Source organism: Cucumis sativus, chromosome 6 (assembly GCF_000004075.3).
Source record: "Cucumis sativus cultivar 9930 chromosome 6, Cucumber_9930_V3, whole genome shotgun sequence".
Taxonomy (NCBI): Eukaryota; Viridiplantae; Streptophyta; class Magnoliopsida; order Cucurbitales; family Cucurbitaceae; genus Cucumis; species Cucumis sativus.
In genome coordinates, this window is record NC_026660.2 from 5,521,090 (window position 1) to 5,540,413 (window position 19,324).

General features: G+C 31.6%; 3 protein-coding genes and 1 long non-coding RNA gene across 4 annotated transcripts; 1 reads left to right on the top strand and 3 right to left on the bottom strand.

The window, feature by feature from the left end:
• Positions 1–67: 67 nt before the first annotated feature.
• On the bottom strand, positions 68–3,168 carry LOC101219615 (probable dolichyl pyrophosphate Glc1Man9GlcNAc2 alpha-1,3-glucosyltransferase). The gene is made up of 4 exons (XM_011658422.2): positions 2,237–3,168; positions 1,067–1,273; positions 695–932; positions 68–531 (listed from the first exon to the last, which is right to left on the bottom strand). The coding sequence occupies exons 1-4, from the start codon at positions 2,990–2,992 to the stop codon at positions 131–133; spliced, it is 1,602 nt and encodes a 533-aa protein (XP_011656724.1). The 5' UTR covers positions 2,993–3,168; the 3' UTR covers positions 68–130.
• Positions 3,169–8,008: 4,840 nt separating this feature from the next.
• Positions 8,009–11,466, top strand: LOC101213366 (probable fructokinase-4). Its single transcript, XM_004144981.3, has 4 exons — positions 8,009–8,513; positions 9,415–9,747; positions 10,897–11,013; positions 11,129–11,466. Exons 1-4 carry the CDS (start codon positions 8,100–8,102, stop codon positions 11,258–11,260), a joined length of 996 nt encoding a protein of 331 aa, XP_004145029.1. The 5' UTR covers positions 8,009–8,099; the 3' UTR covers positions 11,261–11,466.
• A 1,093-nt stretch (positions 11,467–12,559) lies between these two features.
• LOC101206536 (hypothetical protein) lies at positions 12,560–14,014 on the bottom strand. The gene has a single exon (XM_004145034.1). The coding sequence runs from the start codon at positions 14,012–14,014 to the stop codon at positions 12,560–12,562; it is 1,455 nt and encodes a 484-aa protein (XP_004145082.1).
• Positions 14,015–15,636: 1,622 nt separating this feature from the next.
• Positions 15,637–19,045, bottom strand: LOC116404696. Its single transcript, XR_004217704.1, has 2 exons — positions 16,484–19,045; positions 15,637–15,908 (listed from the first exon to the last, which is right to left on the bottom strand). It is a non-coding gene; the product is annotated as an uncharacterized LOC116404696 (long non-coding RNA).
• Positions 19,046–19,324: the final 279 nt, after the last annotated feature.

The following is a 19,324-nucleotide window of genomic DNA, read 5'->3' on the forward strand; positions in this document are numbered from 1 at the left end:
AATCTTTTTCTCCCTTTTTCCTCTTTGGAGGGTAAGAACCTGAAATGAAATTGTCACTCCAAAAGAATATCAAAATTCTACCAAATGGTCGGTGTAGATTGTATATAAATGAAGAACTAACTTTAATGAATCAATAAGTAGGAGGCTTAAGAATCCATCTCAACTGCCAAATCCAAGAGTACATGACTCCAAGTGAACAATACGTAGAAATCAACATCAGTGGTACAAATGGAAACTTACCTCCTAGAATAAAAGGATGCAAAAACTGCGCCCAGATTTCAACTACTAAAAGACCAACAAGATAAACCTTCTCTACAAATCTAATACGGAATGTTTCTCCAGTTGCAGTCATACTTCTTTTTGTTTGTACATGTCGCTTCGACTTTGAACCGGTTTGTTTAACTGATTCTCTTTTGTCAAATTGTGCAGAAAATCCTAACCACATCAGACTAGAGTGCAACAGCAATAGAAGCACTTTGATGGGATATTCTTGGGCTTCAAAAAGAAGCGGGAACAAGGAATAGCAAGATACTGCATGAACAAAGTAAGATAAAAACCCTTTAGAACAGTAGACGAGCAGAACCACCGAAGATACTCATTAGATAAAAATAATATTGAAAAGAAAACGTACTAAAAGAACGGAGGATTGATGCTGGAAGGGGAAAATATAGTGGCATGAATAGGAAAAAAATACCTATTGATAATAAGAGATAATGCCTAGCATCCTCCAAACTTTGCACTGCAGCAACAGCGAGCGGAATTACAAAGTGAAGTGATGCTTTCTCATGAACATGCCACCCAAATAGAAAACCACATGCATAAGCATAGGCCACCCATCTAGTGATCTTTCGTGGCTGAGGGTCTTTGAAAGCTTTGATAAGGCAAGGAGACAAAGCTAGCAGCACCACAACAAAGGTTGTCAAGGGAGTGACCTGCCATTCAATGGATTCACGTATCAAAAGATTAAATCTCGACGTGATTAACAAAAAAAATTATGCAATGCCACAATTTACAAATATCCTAGTTATCTGCACCAAGCTTGCTTAAGTTTATCATTGAAAATTACCTGAGGTAGCACAGAAAACGGAGATGAATCACCAACTAGACCACTGGTAAATGAAGCTGTTGGTATCTTGATACTAAATCCAAGTTTTCTGAGCAAGATTGACAGTCCTTTATCCAGTAAAATATAAAAAACCCAGAAGTTCGGGGCCCAATATGCATGGCAAAGTCCCCTGCCAAACGGAAACATACGTCGGATGACTTGCTGTATCTGCAAGAATTAAGAAATATATTGGTGATCATAATTTTTCGAAGAAATCATGGTCATTAACAAAGTTTTTTTTCTTCTGGCAATACAAATTTGGGAATATAACAAGAGATCTTGGCTTAGAATCTGTAGCTAAATATTAAAATGAAAACAAATAAATAAAAAGAACAGAACGCAGTCAGGACATGTTGAATAGTTTCCTGAAGAGAAACTATCAATCTGTTTTGTAATATGAGGTGGTATGTTATGCAATGTGCACAAGACTTGCAGCAGCGCAATCTCAAAAGAAAGGTGAATCTCGAACATAGGAAGTTAAGAGATTGAATGTAAAGTGTCTCCAATCCCCACTGAACCAATAAGTTTAAGGTTAAAAGATTGAATCCCATTACAAACTAGGACGTAAAACCTCTAACACTAAGTTAAATCAACCCCACACTAAACCTGAAAAACTGAAGCTATGATATTGGAAAAGAATCTCTTCCATATCCTTCCTTGATACTCTGCCCACCAGATTTCTATCCGCAACAGTCCTCTTTTTGCCCTTTCGGGCAAACTTATGCTTGACTGATGGCTAGAAGCATTAATGCAAGTGGCAATTAAGTTTCATCTATAATCCATGCATTGAAGAAGATAGAAACCAGCAAGAAAAATCAAGGTGCTCATCTTCATGCTGATCAAGTTAACTTATAACCAAATTGGTCACATATGCAGTACACTTTCCAGCCACAAACAAAATTTCAAGTGCGAGTATGTAGAATACAGCAGGAACAATCAAATTTACATTCTTTTCCCTTTTTTGAGCCCAACAGTATTTGGCTCTGGCCTCTTAGTTGATGATATGTGCTCAGTAACAAAGCTACAAATATTCATGTTGATAAAGATATTAACAAATATGCAAATTGATCTTTAAAACATTACATTTGTCTGCCAAAAACTAAACTTCAAGCTCAAACATAGATTTTATACCTGACCATGATAGATAAACGGCCCATAAGCAGCAGCAAAAACTGCCACAACAACAGATCCCATAATTGTAAGCCGCCCAAAACCTCTTACAAATCCTCCACGACAGTAATGCCTCAACAAATAAACGAAATAAACAGGTGCAGCAACAGCAAACAAATGCTTGAAACACAACAAGACTGCAAAAAAAAACCCACCCATCAAATCCCTCCCTTCCTCCATATACGAAAGAGAAATCAGAAGCATCCCAAGAAGAAACCCGTTATACTGAAAATGCAAATGGTCCACAATCACGAGCGCAGGGGACCAAATAACCAAAACCCAGATTAACTTTCGCTTAATCGGATCCAAATTTTTCGTCAATCTATAAACCCCATAAAGAAGACACAGATCGGATACAATAACCGTAATTCTTTGGAAGTATATGACAGTATCGGTGTCATAATCTAAACCCTTTTGAAGATGCACAATCTGGGGGTCGACAATATTAGCGAAAATTGAAAGGAAGCGTTCGAAATATGCAAAAAATGGAGGGTAATCGAGAGTCCATTGGCTGGTGTCGTCGAAGTACCATTGAGAGAGAGGGAGAGAGTGGGTGAGAGCGAGCCAATGACGATGGACCTCAAAATCTGTGCTGTGGTAAGATGGGACCAAAAGAAGCTTGATGCAGGCAGCTATGGCGAAGAACCATAAGAGCTCGAGCACAGGCTTTCTGGGTGTTGGGGCTTTGCTAAAATCTTCCCGCCGGTTTTCCCCCATGGTGAAGGTTGAAGACCGGAATCAAACTGATAGTGCGGCCTCGAGTGTTGTACCAATGACCGATCTTCGTAGTCTTAAGATGTTGATATCATTAGTATTCATAAGTTTGCAAAGCGGAGTCGCATTTGTCTTCCCACGCCAACATCATAGCTTAGTCATGTCTTGAAATGTAAAAGAGTTCTCAATAACACAATTGAAGTAAATGTGTTAAAAGAGAAAACAACAAACACTATCTCAAAATACTAACAAACAAAATTTGATTGATTTTGTATATACTTTCATACCTCTTGTTACTTTAATTAATTGATTTGATCTACGAGATAGAGTGATTGCTATAAATCTTGAATATTAGTGAACCTGAAAATACACCCAAAGTACATTTGTAATAAAATTTGAGCATTAGTTGAGCACACACTACTACTACATTTTAGATCACATCAAATTCTTTTTAACAATCTAATCTACGTGAATTGTCATCTATTTTTACGATAGATTAAAGATAGATTCGAGGCTATTTTTACGCAATAATAGGCTTAACTGCGACTAAAAAGGAGAGTTTTGTGAAGTCCCACCAAACTATGTGGCACTACAAGCTCGAGAGCAAACAAGAGAAAATTGATATAGACAAATGGGGATCATTACAAACATCTTTATCTTTATAAAGTATCTTCTTTTCTTTGGATAAAAATCAAGACATATATTCAATCCCTTTGAAGATCGAGGAACATTTTTATCAAAATTGGTACAAACGAATCATGAAACCAACTAGAATTGAATGGAAACTCCAATCCATGGGAGATTGTTTTGCTTACTCAAGTCACCCTATCTACTTTTCATATATATATATATATATAATTACTTTTATGGATTCAGATTCTAAAGCGATAATATTGATGCATAATGGATTATTCACCTCCTGCATTTTGACACCTAAAATGATTCTTATACTTTCTACAAAGTATATGAATTTTTTTTATAAAAAAAACCACGTTAGAAAACAACAAGATTTAGCTGTTATTGCATCACTGAAATAGTAAATCAATAGAGACATGAGGAAAACAATATCATTGCAGTAATAGATTTTAGTGTATAATTTAACCTTAAACCACTAAAATGTAACATTAAGTGATTCTCACACATGATTAAAGTTCGTTTTTAATTAGCAAGCATTGTAACGCTATTTGACACTCTTTTTAAAAATTGTACAAATTTAATTAATATTCTATCAAACATAACATTCAATCTATATGTTAAAACAAGGGCAGAAGCATTAATGTGTACTAAACTATGTTCAATTCCAACACCTATATAAACCATTGGCTTCAAATTTGATTCTTTATCCCATCTAAAAAGAATCTAATTTTACCTTTTTCTTTCTCTCTTTTCTTCCAAAAGAACTCACCCAAATCATTCTACTTTTATTTATATATAAAAATAGAAAAATATTATTTTGATGGCTAATTTTTAATGGATTGATGTAACCTAACTATTCATGTCAAAAATGATATTGAATTACGTATAAACCATAGTCTAAATTAGAGTTCAAAAGATACGTATAAATTCGTTCGGAAAATATTCCAACTTTCGAATATGGTTGAGAAATGGCATCAGATTACTTTGCTTTGAAAAAGTGGCAGCCAACATAAAGCATTATATTAATTTTCTTTTGTAGCATATCAAGATGTTCAATAAGTATAACTCACATGTTGTATTTCTTTCCAATTAAACTAATGCTACATTTAATGATGGCCAATGGTGGAGATGGAATTTGTGTTAGTTGTTCATATGGGAAGCCTTTTTGACTTAGGAGAGAATCACTAGCAATATTAGCAAATTAAATGTTGCAATTGGAATCTTTTAACCCTACATCTCTTTATCTTTGTAAATGATTCTAATTAATTTAACTTTTCTTTTATTACTCACAATGGATATAGTCTCTAGACCAAGAAAAGTATACATACTTTAACGGGTTTTTTTTTTTTAATTCTTCCTCTCTTTTGGAAACAATCTTTTGATTATCTATTTCTAGTTTTCATCTTTAATATTTAAGCAACATAATTTTATATTTAGTTTATATTTTGCTATTTCTTATTTTAAAGTTCGGTTTGGTCCAGCAACAAACAAAGGTAAAACACATCTTCAATTTTATCTCCATTTCTTAAACGTTTAATTCATAAAGTTTTGGTTAAAAAATACTCTCGGTCGAAACTTTCATGAAAGTAATTGTTTATACAGTTTCAATATTTGAGTGATAACAAGAGTTTAGTCATTAAACCGGTTATCTCTAGTTTAGAACGATTTAAGTTTTTTTTTTAAATTGTATAATAATTTTTAAATAATTCGAAATCTCGTTAAACAAGATTGAGGAGGGTATTGTTGTCAATCATCATAATTATTAATTACGTTTATTTCAAATAGTTGGATGGTTTGAAAAGTTTGAGTTCACGTTTACTACAAACCAAAAACAAAACAAATATATATTTACATATTTTATAAATGGGTAAATGGATAAAATTATTATCTTCTCTATTTTGCCCTTAAATTTTTTCTAAATCTAAAATAATAAATTCACAAATTATTCACATTTTGGGAGAGTGCATAATAATAAATTAAATTTTCACAAATATAATAAAAAAAGCAATGAAATTAAAATATATCATTTTTTAGTCAAAGTTATTATAAAAAATAAAGATTTTTTTATTAAAAAAAGTGAATAATTTTAAAAGATTAAGAAAACAATGAACTCCCATAGACTTAGAAAGCCAACTCTGACCTTGGTTACTCTCCAAATAGATTAATTAATACATGTAATAAATATAAATTTCCTAAATATTTAGTAACAAAATGAAAAAGTAAACTGACCTATTTCTTTTTTATCTTTTTCTTTTCTTTTCATCATTTTTTTAGTCTGCAACTTTTTTTTAAATATTTCTATTTGGTATATCTTTAGACGGGACTGAACTTTTTTGAAATGGTTCTAGTAAATATATAAAAGATCTCTTAATAATTCTATCTTTTTTTAAATAATTATATATAAAACTATAGTTTAAGAACCAATAAAACAATAAGTAATTTCAGCAGCTAAAATAAATAAATAAAAAAGCAGCCAAATGATTTTAGTAAAATATATAAAAATATGACTTTTTTATTTTATTTTTCAAGAATTAAAAACTTTAAAAGATATTATTTTTCAGCATTAATTTTAGATTACAGTTATAATTAAGTCTAACCCTCTCCCACTAACATAAAAAAGCCATGTTAATTAATTGAGAGTTGAAGACTAAATAAAAATAAAAATAAAAACTGTAGAAGTAGAATGTTTTTTTCTGTTCATTTTTTAAGGAAAAAAAAAAACTAAAAATAGTAGAAAATTTCACACAAAGTTGATATTAATAAAATTTTGTAGACTTAAAATTTGACTATCTTTGAATTAACCTTGTGAAAACATGTTTAAAAGTAAATGTAAAATTGTTGAAAATTAGTATGAAGTATACTCATGTTAGTCCGTTTTTGTTTTTAAATTTTTGTGACATTTTTAATTAGTTGAATGGTCTATTCATTTCTTTATATATGCATGTTATTATTTGTATTGTCTTCTAATAATGCTTTAGGGTAGGTGAGATATTTCCTAATAATATTGCTTCATTTTAGATTGGGATCTTACATTTCTAACATAACTTTTCTTCGGCATTTTCTTTATTGAAGATCTATAGATTAATTTAAGTAAAAAAATTCAAATTCAAAATTAAGTTAAATATTTGAATTTATTATTTAACACGATGCTTTGTAAATGACTTTCGAAAATGTTTCAAAGAGTTTAAACAAAATAGGAAAAGATTAAATTGAGTGGATTGCCAAACACACATTTTATTTTAATATCTCTTATTTGTGTGTGATTTTTTATGTTTTTTAACTAAGTCTAATCCATTCTTAAGAATGCATCTAAGCTTTTTGAATTATCTATGAAATAGTTCATTAATAATATAACTCGAAATTTGTTGGTCACCCTCGTTCTCACCAAGGAGATTTTGTGTCTTAGTTATGATAGTTTCATATTATAGCATCACTCTAAAAACACAAATATAATTAACGTAACACAATTTAATAAACATTTAAATTCTATTTAATAATGTTTTATATACATTTTGATTAAATGTTCTAATTCTCTACTATAACTAAAAGTTAAACCAGAGCCTTCATCTATTTTTTTTTAAAAAAGTAACTAATTTACTATTTCATAAACATGTTAGAAAACATAGAAACCAAACTAAATATATGATACAGGGTTATTTACATTTTTCGATTTTCTTTATTTGAGTCACCTTCACCTTTTTTTTTTCTTTAATGTTCGATTTGAAACCTCATAAAATTTTTCTTCAATTAATGCAATTCAAAATGAATGATTGATAGAATTTCAAAATTATATAATTGATGTGTTATTAAATCTATTATTTTGAGTGGAAATTATTCTCTTCTGAACAAGTTAAAAAGAAAAAAAAGAAGAAGTTAATTTCACCCTTATACTTCTCCCCCACAATTCTCTTTTCAGTTAAAAGAGAGAAAAAAAAAGATATTTTTTAAACACTTAATTAGATTAGGGAATTAAACAGAAGAAAATCAATTTGTCCTTTTATGGGAAACAGACAATAATTTATCCACATTTTTTAATAAACAAAAAGAAAAATTAGTAATAATAATAATTACTATAATAATAATAAAACCACAGTATTAATGGTGGATCCCACTCACTAACCAAAAAGAAAGAAAAAAGAAAATATCTAAATTAAGATTTTGACTAAGTTAATACGAAGGAAAATCCCTAATACTTAAATTACAAATACAAAAAGGATATTCTTTTAAAAAATAAACAAAATAAAACAAAATAAATAATAATAAGAATAATTTGTATTTATTTAATTAATCCTTAATTATCCTTTTAATAATAATATTTCCATTTCATCTCCGGATTACATTATTCACCATATTTCCATCTATAAATACCTTCTCCCCTTCCCCTAATTCCTTCACTTCACCATTTCATTATCTACCTTTCACTCTCTCTCTCTCTCTTTCTTTCTAATTTCCCGATCACTCTCACTCGCATCCCATGGCTTCCACCAACGGCGCTATGCCTTCCGGCTCCGGTTTGATCCTCAGTTTCGGCGAGATGTTGATCGATTTCGTCCCCACAGTTTCCGGCGTCTCTCTAGCCGAGGCACCAGGATTCCTCAAGGCTCCCGGTGGCGCTCCAGCCAACGTCGCGATCGCCGTCAGCCGACTCGGCGGACGTGCTGCCTTCGTTGGAAAGCTCGGCGAAGATGAGTTTGGGCGTATGTTGGAAGGAATAGTTAAGGAGAACGGCGTTGACGCTTCTGGAATCCGCTTCGATCAAGGCGCTAGAACCGCCTTGGCTTTCGTCACTTTACGCGCCGACGGTGAGCGTGAGTTCATGTTCTACCGGAACCCTAGCGCCGATATGCTTCTGAAGCCGGAGGAATTGGATCTCGATCTCATCAGATCCGTAAGTTTCTTTAATTATCATTCTCTCTTCGGCTTTCAATTCTTTAAATTCAATTGAATTTTCCTTAGTTCGTTCTATACAATATTAATCTCACGCGCCCATTTTTTTCTCTTTACGATTTGACACGTCAGATTAAATAAGTGGGTCCTTTACGTAGATCTAGACTACAGTAGTAAGGGTAGTTTCGGAGTTTCATCTTTCTCCATGTGTGAATTCCCCATTGTATCCCTTTCTGCTGACGTGCCCGCCGCCTCACGTGTTTACTTCCGAGCTTTATACTCACGTGCGGTTGGCGGTGCCCATCAACGGCGGAGGTTTCTCTCTATCTGTCAGATATTTTTATTTTAATCTCCATTTTATAGATTATGATTTTTTTGTGAATTCATGGGCAATGACAATACATTGATATTATGTCAAATGTATGGTATGTGATACTGATGTTTTTTAAAAAAATTGATTTTTACAGTTTTTTTTATTCTTGTGATTATTTGGATTTACTTATTTATTGAGAAAGTGAAAGTTTGATTAAATAAATCCTTGGAACGTGAGGGGGGGAGGGGGACTCTGATTTTTTTAATTTTGTCGTTACGTCACCGATTTGATTTTTAAAAAAGTCGAAATTTTCGCTCTTTAAAATGGTGGTTCCGAGCAAGCTGCCGTGACGAGGGCATGCGTTTCTTTATTTTTAAATTTACATCATTGTTATATCATTTGTTTTTCTTTTGCATATCAAGTTTTCAAGTTTGACTTGGCCAGTAGATAAAAGTCTTCGGACTTGATTTGGAATCTCTTTATTGAAATTGTTGTCGTTAATATTAATTGGGTTTGTTTGGATTATATATTTAATTTAATAAATGATTGTAAGAATGCTGAATATGTATGATATGGGTTTTGTGTTTAGGCCAAAATCTTTCACTATGGATCAATAAGTTTGATCGTGGAGCCCTGCAGATCGGCACACATAAAAGCAATGGATGAGGCTAAGAAAGCAGGTGTTCTACTTTCATATGACCCAAATTTGAGGCTGCCTTTGTGGCCCTCTGCAAATGAGGCTCGTGAACAGATCAAGAGCATTTGGAACAAGGCCGACATTATCAAGGTCAGTGATGAGGAGCTCAAATTCCTCACCCAGAAAGAAAAGGTCGATGATGAAAACGCTATGTCTCTCTGGCACGATGGCTTGAAGCTCCTCCTCGTCACTCTTGGCGAGCAAGGCTGCAGATACTACACCAAGGTACTTCCCTCAATCCTCCCAATTACTTTTTTATTTTCAATATTAATTTTTACTTTCAAATGTTATGCCTTAATAATTGGTTTGGTTGATGAAAACTTGCAGTGGGTGGGTTGGTGTTAATTCAGTTCAAATTCTATTGGTTGGTTGATTTTTAAAATACCCCTGTTTTGGACCAGAATATTTGACTTCTTTCTCAAATATAATACTTGATTTGATTTGATGGTTTTGGTACAAATTCTTTCAAGTTGTTTATGTTTTTGGTTGGTCATTGTTGTTAAATTAAAGGTTTATATATCCACTTGTATTAACTTGGACTATTAGATGCTTAAAAAGACAAAAGTAGTCTATAGATGAGAATATAATTTTGAACTGTATTTGCATTTGTTTAAGACTTTTAGGACTGACGAACTTGAGCATGTGAAATTCAAAAGCGCTGTTATAATTTAGGCAACATTGTCTTGGTGTTTACTTCAAAAACAAAAAGAAAAGGAAAAAATGGTAATGGATTTGGTTGTTTCTTACCTTTCTATAGCTTTCTTACTGTCAAAGCCTGGTAGTTGGCTTTTAGTGGTTGGATCTAGAAATTGCATAGCTGTATCTTAATCCCCATCTTATTTCTAAATAACATAAATAAAACCCCCCTTTTAAACGGATCTATTTGCTTTTGACTTTTGGTAATTTTTGTGATTTTCCTCAAGACTCATGCTTATCCAATATCTCAATCCCCACCTTCCATTTTACCAAGAAAAATTTCAGATCTCCATCTGAGTAACGCACCTTTTTAATGTGTGGACACTGTTTTCTTAGCACAGTTATTGTAGGTGTGGTTTTTGATTCGTGGGGCCACAGTTCTAATAATTGCTTCCGGGCCCTTCCTTCAAAATCTCTTTTACATGTCACTACCATCTCTGGCCCATTGTTTGTTTCCACAACCGACCTTCAAATGGGAAATTCTTTTATATAAAGTGCTTCCCTTTCAAACTCTTGAACCCCACATTCTTCATTTTTGGCCACATTGGACTCTATGTTTATAATCATAAGTGTTTCTATTGCCTAATATAAGTACTTTTGAAACAGTAAACAGTTGTATTTTGGGGTATTAGTTTCATTTATATATTATCTCAAAATTAATTATGCGTGTTTCTACAGAACTTCCGTGGCTCTGTTGATCCATTCAAGGTTAAGGCTGTGGACACAACCGGAGCCGGGGACTCATTCGTTGGTGCTCTTCTTACCAAGATCGTGGACGACCAATCAGTGCTTCAGGTACTCTTATATATATGGTGTGGGTTCAAGCTGAGATTTGTATATTGTGGAAATGGTTTGTGATGATATAAACGAATAAAAATTGAATTGGTTTTTATTTGTTTGTTTGTTGTAGGATGAGAAGAAGCTGAGGGATATCTTGAGGTTTGCAAATGCTTGTGGAGCCATTACAACAACCAAGAAAGGAGCAATTCCAGCTCTTCCATCAGAGGCTGATGTGGCTGCACTGATCAAGGCTTCTTCTTAGACAACACTGCATAGAGAGAGATTCCCCCTCTTTTTTTTTTTTCTTTTTTTTCTTTCTCTTGTTTAGATTTTTGGTCTTTAATTCGCTTTTCTCAATTGAATTTAAAGAGAAGGGTTTGTGAAGGTCGTTTTTCAATTTTCCTCTTTTTAGACTCCTTGAGCTTAACGTATTTTTCTTAATAAAAGCTTCTCTACATTTTGATTACATTATGTTATTTTTCTTCATTCCTCTATGTGTGTGTGCGTATTCAATAAAAGAATATTTGTAGCATTTTGATAGTAACTTATGCTACTCTACTAATGTATAAATGAAGATAAGATGTATGGAAGAAGAAAACTAACAATTTAACATTACTTAGTTGGGTATCCTATATATATATATATATATTTGAATTCTTGTAATTGGGAATTTTCTTCTCCAAACTAATTAGTTCAAATTAGGAACTCGGATATCTTAACAACTCAATCAATCAAACACAAATAAATTACATACTTTTAGATAGATTCGAAACTGCCTAAATCGATCAACTAACCCAATCTCTTATATAATTAAACAAAAAAATATAATCTTATTATTGGTTTGACACCTAAATAAAATAAATAAAAAAAAAAAGATTTCTGAGCATAATACAATAAGTAGAAATTATTATAGGAGAACTGAAAAACAATAATCTCTAAACAAATATAAAAGAAAGAAAAAAGCTTATTTTCCAATACACATTATCTATCATTTTGGCATTTAAAATAAGTTCTTATTAGTAGATGGGTTCTTCATGTTCAAATTGATATCAGTATTTTCTGAAAATATATATATTATTGTAGTTGTTTTTATATTCAAATCATATAGTGCATGCAATTGATTTTTTCCATTAGTCCATAATTTATTCTAATTAAAGAGGTGCAATGAAGAGGGCAGCAGAAACATGAAAAAAACACAGCCAAAAAACATAAATATATCTGTCAAAAGAAAATAGGAACATCAGATTAGTACATCTTACTAATCTGCTCCTAATCATAATGTGAATACCAGATGCATTTTCTTTATTAATGAAGAAATTAAAGCTCGTAATACTTTGAACGAACAAGGAAACTAAAGATACATAACTTCAAAGCGACATAGCAGAGAACACTATAATAATTTTACTTGTTCACACATATTACAAACCCACAAACATCTAAAAGATGTTATTACCCCTTTAGTAGAAAATGATCATAATAATAAATATTATAAAACATGCAACAATATTTATTATTTAAAGCATTTTGTTGTTTGTGATGTTGTTACAACTAACAACAACAATTATATGGAAGTACTAATTGGTACAATTTTAACGTCGTAGTGGAAGTTGTAGTAGTTGGTGCCATGATAAACACCATCATCTAAGGAAAATTCAACTTGATTATTGTTCCCTGCTAAGAGGATATCAGATTGTTTGTATGAAAAGGGAATGTCACATGATCCCTTAGTTGCATACAAAGTACCAATAATACTGCTCATTGCTGGTACAGTTAGCTCATGTGTTATTCCATTTGTATTTTCTGATTTTGATGTAGTTTCTCCCCATTTGTATTCACCAAAAAACTTACATGTTGTACTAATTGCATTTCCATCCAAGATTAAAGGAACTCCTGATTTGATTCTTGTTTTCACTTCCACTAGTTTTTTTGAGATTGAAGAAGTCCATGTACGATATGTAGTGTGTGTGTATGGGATATTTAGTCTTACATTGGTGGGTTCTCCTGTCCCATTTGTAGCTGATTTAGTTGCTAACACCACAACACTTTGATTATAAATCTTCGCATCAGAGAGATGAAATGAGACATCGAAGATTTCTCGTGAACGAACGAGCTCGGTCATCCGTAAACGCGCAAATGCATCAATTTCATTTCTTTCAGCAAATAGAAAATTTAGGTCGTTCGCGAAGTTGTATCTTTTCACAAATTTTCCATTGCCCAAGTTACGTAGAGCAACAACATTGGAACTAATTTGAGTTGGAGAAAACAAAGTATCGATAATGCTTTGAGTATTATTGTTGTTATTAGTAGAATAATCAACAACAATATAGTTAGAAGTATGTTCACGTCTCCAAAATCTCCCCAAGTGACTTGACTTTATACGTGTATTTCCATCTTTTGTTATGAAAGTCTCCATTTGAATGGTGGAATCATCAAGAGAGCTTGATCCAAATTGCAAGTGTGGAATATTATTATTGCCTCTCATGATTTCACGAAGATAAAGACCATTGTCACCTGTAAAAGCAAGAAATTTTGGTAATGAAATCAAAGACTCCATGTTAATAACCATGTTGAGATCACTAAGATGATCTGTAGTAGGATCTGATGATTGTGCTCGTAAGCATTCTCCATAAGGAGCAGTGGATCTCCACAACACAACATGAGAACCAAGAAACACATGAGAGAATTGAAATGATTGATGATAGTTGTCATATGCTGGACGAAACAAAGTGCATGTCCATTTGGATTTGTCTTCTTGTTTTTGATCAGCTCCTGCAACAATATAATGATGATCTGAAGAAGCACTAACCAAATATTTGTTGTTGTAACAACACTTTATATGGTACGAAGATGGATCAGATTGAGCTTGTTCGAACTCCAACTTTGTAAATGGCGTAAGAATTTCGTCTCCCGAGTATCGTAGAAATGTACGGACTGTTGAAGATTTTTCATTCACATAGCATAAGTACTTGTTGTTGTACTTCGATTTTAGTGCTGCGAACTTGGGAAGGTACACCATTGTAACTGTGTCACTCTCAAGCTTTGCTTTTTATGCTTTAGATGGTTACTTGAGTTTTCTTGTTACATTGCTATGCTATCTATAGCATAAGAAACGAATACTTTTACTCGAACTATATATTCTCTCATCACTGTCTTTACAAATTTAAAGCAAAAAAAGATAAAAAGTTCTCATTTATCTTTTCATTCATTGGTGGTAAAAAAGAAGAAGAATAAACTAAAAGTTATGATCACTTTCATTTACAACTTTAGTGTTGAACTGTTTTTAATTCTTTTTTTAAGTATATCTATTGTGGGTTAATAGGAACAATCGAGTATCAAAACTTTACACTCGACATACATTTTTAGCACTCTCAGCATATATATTTCACGTTTCTTCATGAATTACTATATTTTGTAAATACTTTTAATTTTTTATTTTTAAAATGTAGAATTATAAAAATAATTATAGATTATAAGTCACATTATAAACTCAAGGGTGGATGTTGGTCTTCAAGGCAAATCATGATAGCTACAAAACTGTGATCAAACGTGCTATATAATATAAATTCAAATAAAATGCTTCTAAGAACAACTTTGGTCATCTTCCATGACATAGATATGGAATAAGTTAGATAAGTTATTTAGAGTATCGATTTAGATGACAACTTTGTATTAAATTAGAGTTGATTTTTACTTTAAAATAAGTCATCGTGAAAAAGTAGCACGTTAATTATTCCAAAGGAAACAAAAAAAGATGCCCCATACAAAATTACAAGAATGCAATGTAGAGAAGTCATTGAATGACATCCACATCATTATCAATCCCATACATATATATATATATGCGTGTGTGTGAATCAATATCGATGAGTATTTAACTTGTTGAATAACCAATCACTTTATTTATAGAATTTGTATCAATACCCGTTATGTTGACGATAGATTAAGTATTACAAAACTTTCACAGTACCAAAATTATGTTACAAAATGTAAAATATATATATGAATGTATTTTATCTTCTTATACATATATACATCATTTATTTTTTAAGGCAAAACTATATTAATCGTTACAAACCAAAATTTATTAACTAAACTTTTATATAGTTGAACTTGTTAAAACATAATTTTAATGTTTTAATCCTTTTTTTCTAGGCAAAGGTCATTGCAATTCATTTTTAAGTATATATATGAAATGTTTAGCATTCACTACTACAAAAACAGACTCTCTTGACGTTTTTAAACTATCAAGAATCACTATTCTTGACCGTTTTAAAACCGTTGTTGAAGTCAGCATCAAGAAAGTCAAAGTTCTTGATGGTTAATAAAACATCAATAATAGTGATTCTTGACAGTTTATAAACGTCAAGTATGCAAATATTCATGACAGTTAAAAACCGTCAAGTGTATGGGTATTCATGACATTTAAAAACCATAAAAAATGTAATTTATGATATCTAAAAACTGTCAAGAATACAATTGTAAACGTCAAGAATGTATTTGTTTATGACATTTAAAAAACGTCAAGCCTGTTTCAGATTTTTTTTTAATTATAATTTATTTATATTTTTGTTCATGTATTGTTCGTATAATTCCTGTAGTGGCCCAACAATCTCATAAATATGCAGGAATACAATTCCAAAACTTTAACACATATTAACATTTAACCATATATGTATGAACATTTCGAAAACTTTACATATTTGTTCGATATTGTCATATACAAAACAATACTTCACTCAATCCCAACCTAATATGATAATCCCAAAATTACAAAACCAATCCAACTATGCTATTCCAAAAATCACATGACTACAATTCTAGTTCAAGAAACAAAATCTTAACTAAAGAAGGTTTGAAACTCAATGATCTTGGATTAATTTGGCTTCAAATACAAACTTGGATTCCACGACCTAAACCAAAATAAAACAATATATCAAGTTAAAATGGATTCACATAGCAACATTTTATCAAATGGTTGCAATGTTTCAAATAAGCAACAATTAAAATTCACATATTGATTTGGCATCTATAAATATACAAACTAAAAAGTACCTAAATGTCACTTATTTACCTAATAAGGCTAACTAAGTAACCAACCTCTAATATATTTTGAAACGAAAAAGGTTGCCATATTGTGAAGGCAATCTCTTAAATTTGTTTATGAGAAAGGAAAGAAATACTAAAATAAGTATAGACTAACATAGTATCAAATAAAGTCAAAGTTGAATTTTAAAGCTCTATCAAGGTTGCCAGCTAAAGAGGAAAACATTAAGGACAACCAAGAAGAAAAGTCTAAAAAATATCAAAAGAGAACATGCAGGAAAGGAAGAATGTAAATAAGGTTTTATCAGCACCAAGCAAAAAAGTCTAACAAGTATCAAAAGCTTTATAAGTTGTACTAGAATTCAAAGCTCTAAACTCTAAAGAATGTAAATTTCTTTGAAGAAATTTGTGTATAAAGGTCACACAGTTGAAGATTCAATACCTTTTCAAGAATGTTGTTGAGAAGATTATTGTGATGAATATTTGAATCCAAATTCTGGAGACAAGATAAATAAATGAGTTCTGATTCTAACTGACTGAATGAGGATTAAGAAAATAAGAACACTGAAGTTGAATTATCAGCATTTATTTTAATCAAACTTACGATAGAAAACCAAATTATAGAGAGATCAAATGTTAGGATAAAGGAATAGTCTTACATTTGGTGAGTTCCCAAATGTTGTGGTAGTCACAAGAGTTATTCCACTCGATCCATTCAGCAAGCACTGAATATAGTTACAACATTTACTCAAAAAATTAAATCCTAGAACACACCACAAAGGTCCTACCCATCAACTACTCAAACGACATCCATAATGAATTTAAATCAATAAGATCATGTGCCTTAGTACCTATTTATTCTTCACAAAGGCGGCCTGAAAGGATGTAACATTCAGGTATTTCCTTCAACCTATTCCATAAGTCTATCCACCTTGAAGGCTAAGAACATTCATACTTCAATTAAGTTCAAAACTAGAAGCACCCTTTTACAACACTTTTAAGTTTTCATAGAAATTATCAAATCATTTTTCTACTACAACTAAGAAATGATACGAGAGAGTTCACAAGATGTAATCCAAATGACCAATTACATATTATCTTCACTTCTCTTAAACAGACGAGTCTTGCTTCTTTACCATCCACTATTATCACATTTAATCCTAAGAATCTTATTATCTATCAAACAAACTCTGACCCAACAATCCAAGACATCATGAGGCAATATAACATCAAGAATCACTAAGTACTCAACATAGACAACTCAGCATTTTTCCACATACATGCATTTCTCACCTGGATAGATAAATAAGCTAAACCGCAAAAGAAATAGATAAATTCTCACCTCAAACAAGAAGCCTCCACTGAATGAATCGAAATAGTTCTTTGACCATTTCTCACCAACCCTTGTAGCATCAATTACTCGCTCATCACCAATTCTATACACGTAAGTGCCAACACCTTGAAATAACTAGAACACGTTAACTTTTCTCGGTCCAATTCCATTACAGTGGAAGGGAAAAATCCAAAATCTACTAGAGGATGCAAAGAGAAATAGTTATTTGACGTCTCCCTCGTAATGGTTCAATTATTGTGCCATGTGATTATCAATAATTTACCAAAGATAAAAACAAGTACAACATTGGAGAGAAATGTCTATTTTTACTCATAGCAACTTGCTTAACTGAAAATGACATTATAAATTAGGGAGCTAATATAAGACAATCTAAACATTATAAATTTGTGGCTCGTCAACCGTTGGACAATTTCTTTAATACTTGGCAGACAATGAACCACTTGAATGGAGTTTGATGTATTGAATTTTGTCAAAAGATTCTAACACATATATAAAACTTATCATTCAAAAGAAACAACATAAAAATTAAAACTAAATTATAGCTAGAAACTAAAAACCTAATAGTATTATTCAAACAATTGTAAGACACTAAAACAAGTCCAAATCATTAATATTTCACACCCAACCCTCCACCAAACACACAAAGAACAACAAACTTACATTTAGTAACAATAATCTTTGCATCTTGAATAACGAGCAATGACTACTGGGTTAACTCCAACCAACATTTCTCTTGCAAATTCTTCATCATACTCCTTCTAATCTTATCCTCTATATATTATTCAAACTCAATAAATTCAACACATAAAAAAAATTAAGAACACAAACGAGAAATAAGAAACAAAAAAAAAAAAAAAACTAATCTTCATTTGGTCGTAAGAATTAAAATCAAAGAAGAAAAGAAAAAACATACCATGAACAAGCTGAGGAGTTGGAATATTTTCACATTTCCGCCACAACCATGCTTACTCTCGTTTACTCTCTTTATAAATAAAAATCAATGGCAAAAATGTAAAAAGCCAAATTACACAATGCAACTATGATTAAACAAAGGATATTCATGAAAACAACATAGGCCTAATAAGAGGAATAATTTCTTATAAACATGGTTTATTCATAAAGTTCAAACAACATTACCATGGCAACAATAAACACAAGTAAATATCTTTGACCAAAGCAGAGATTGGAAGGGAACCCAAAGCAAAGCAAAGCCCCAAATTTTGCACTTTCTCTTTCTCCTTGATTCTTTTTTTCAATAATTAGACTAAGAAAATAACAAAAAGATAAGGAGGAAATTGACAAAAAAAAAAAGAAAACAAACTGTAGAAAGATAAACAAAACATATTGTAGAAAGTTAATCAAAACAAGAATCAACCAGTTGATTTCATTGGAGAGAACATCAACTTCAAGATTTGCATCGTCCGTTTAAATACATTTCCTTCATTTGATGTGTTTAAATGGGTAAAACAACTAGAACATTTACACGGTAATCAAAACAAATCGCTTCCAGTGTCCAACACCATAAGGAAATCTAACGACGACATTCCAACCGAAACATTAGCGCATTATAAACTAAAAACCCCCAAATAGGGAACAAGATAGAACAATTTAATCAAAGATAATTGACAAAGAGAAAAGAATATTAGTACCTTTTTCTTCGAGTAGTCATCAACCATGGGTCACCATCGTTGATAAGGAGTGGGTCGGTTGAAATAACGTGAGGTTGCCGGTAGTGGGTTGTCCAAACATTACTTGACGTTTAAAAAAGTTTAAAAAACGTCAAGTAATCAAAGCCCATTTTTCTAGTAGTGATTGATACATTTGTGGAAAAGTTTGTGGAAAAATGGAAAATCTTCTATTTTTTTTTTAAATTGTACATATTAATTAACTATTCTATAAATTGACTTGACTTTGAGTTTGAATTGTCCA

Bases quoted from the DNA above. Each gene is read 5' to 3' on its own strand.
- LOC101219615 (XM_011658422.2), bottom strand. From the start codon at position 2,992: ATGGGGGAAAACCGGCGGGAAGATTTTAGCAAAGCCCCAACACCCAGA. The intron at 1,274-2,236 runs GTATAAAATCTA...TAATTCTTGCAG, and splicing joins CGTTTATCTATCATGGTCAG to ATACAGCAAGTCATCCGACG. The intron at 532-694 runs GTATTTTTTTCC...TTGTTCATGCAG, and splicing joins TTATCTCTTATTATCAATAG to TATCTTGCTATTCCTTGTTC.
- LOC101213366 (XM_004144981.3), top strand. From the start codon at position 8,100: ATGGCTTCCACCAACGGCGCTATGCCTTCCGGCTCCGGTTTGATCCTC. The intron at 8,514-9,414 runs GTAAGTTTCTTT...TTTTGTGTTTAG, and splicing joins ATCTCGATCTCATCAGATCC to GCCAAAATCTTTCACTATGG. The intron at 11,014-11,128 runs GTACTCTTATAT...TGTTTGTTGTAG, and splicing joins ACGACCAATCAGTGCTTCAG to GATGAGAAGAAGCTGAGGGA.
- LOC101206536 (XM_004145034.1), bottom strand. From the start codon at position 14,014: ATGGTGTACCTTCCCAAGTTCGCAGCACTAAAATCGAAGTACAACAAC.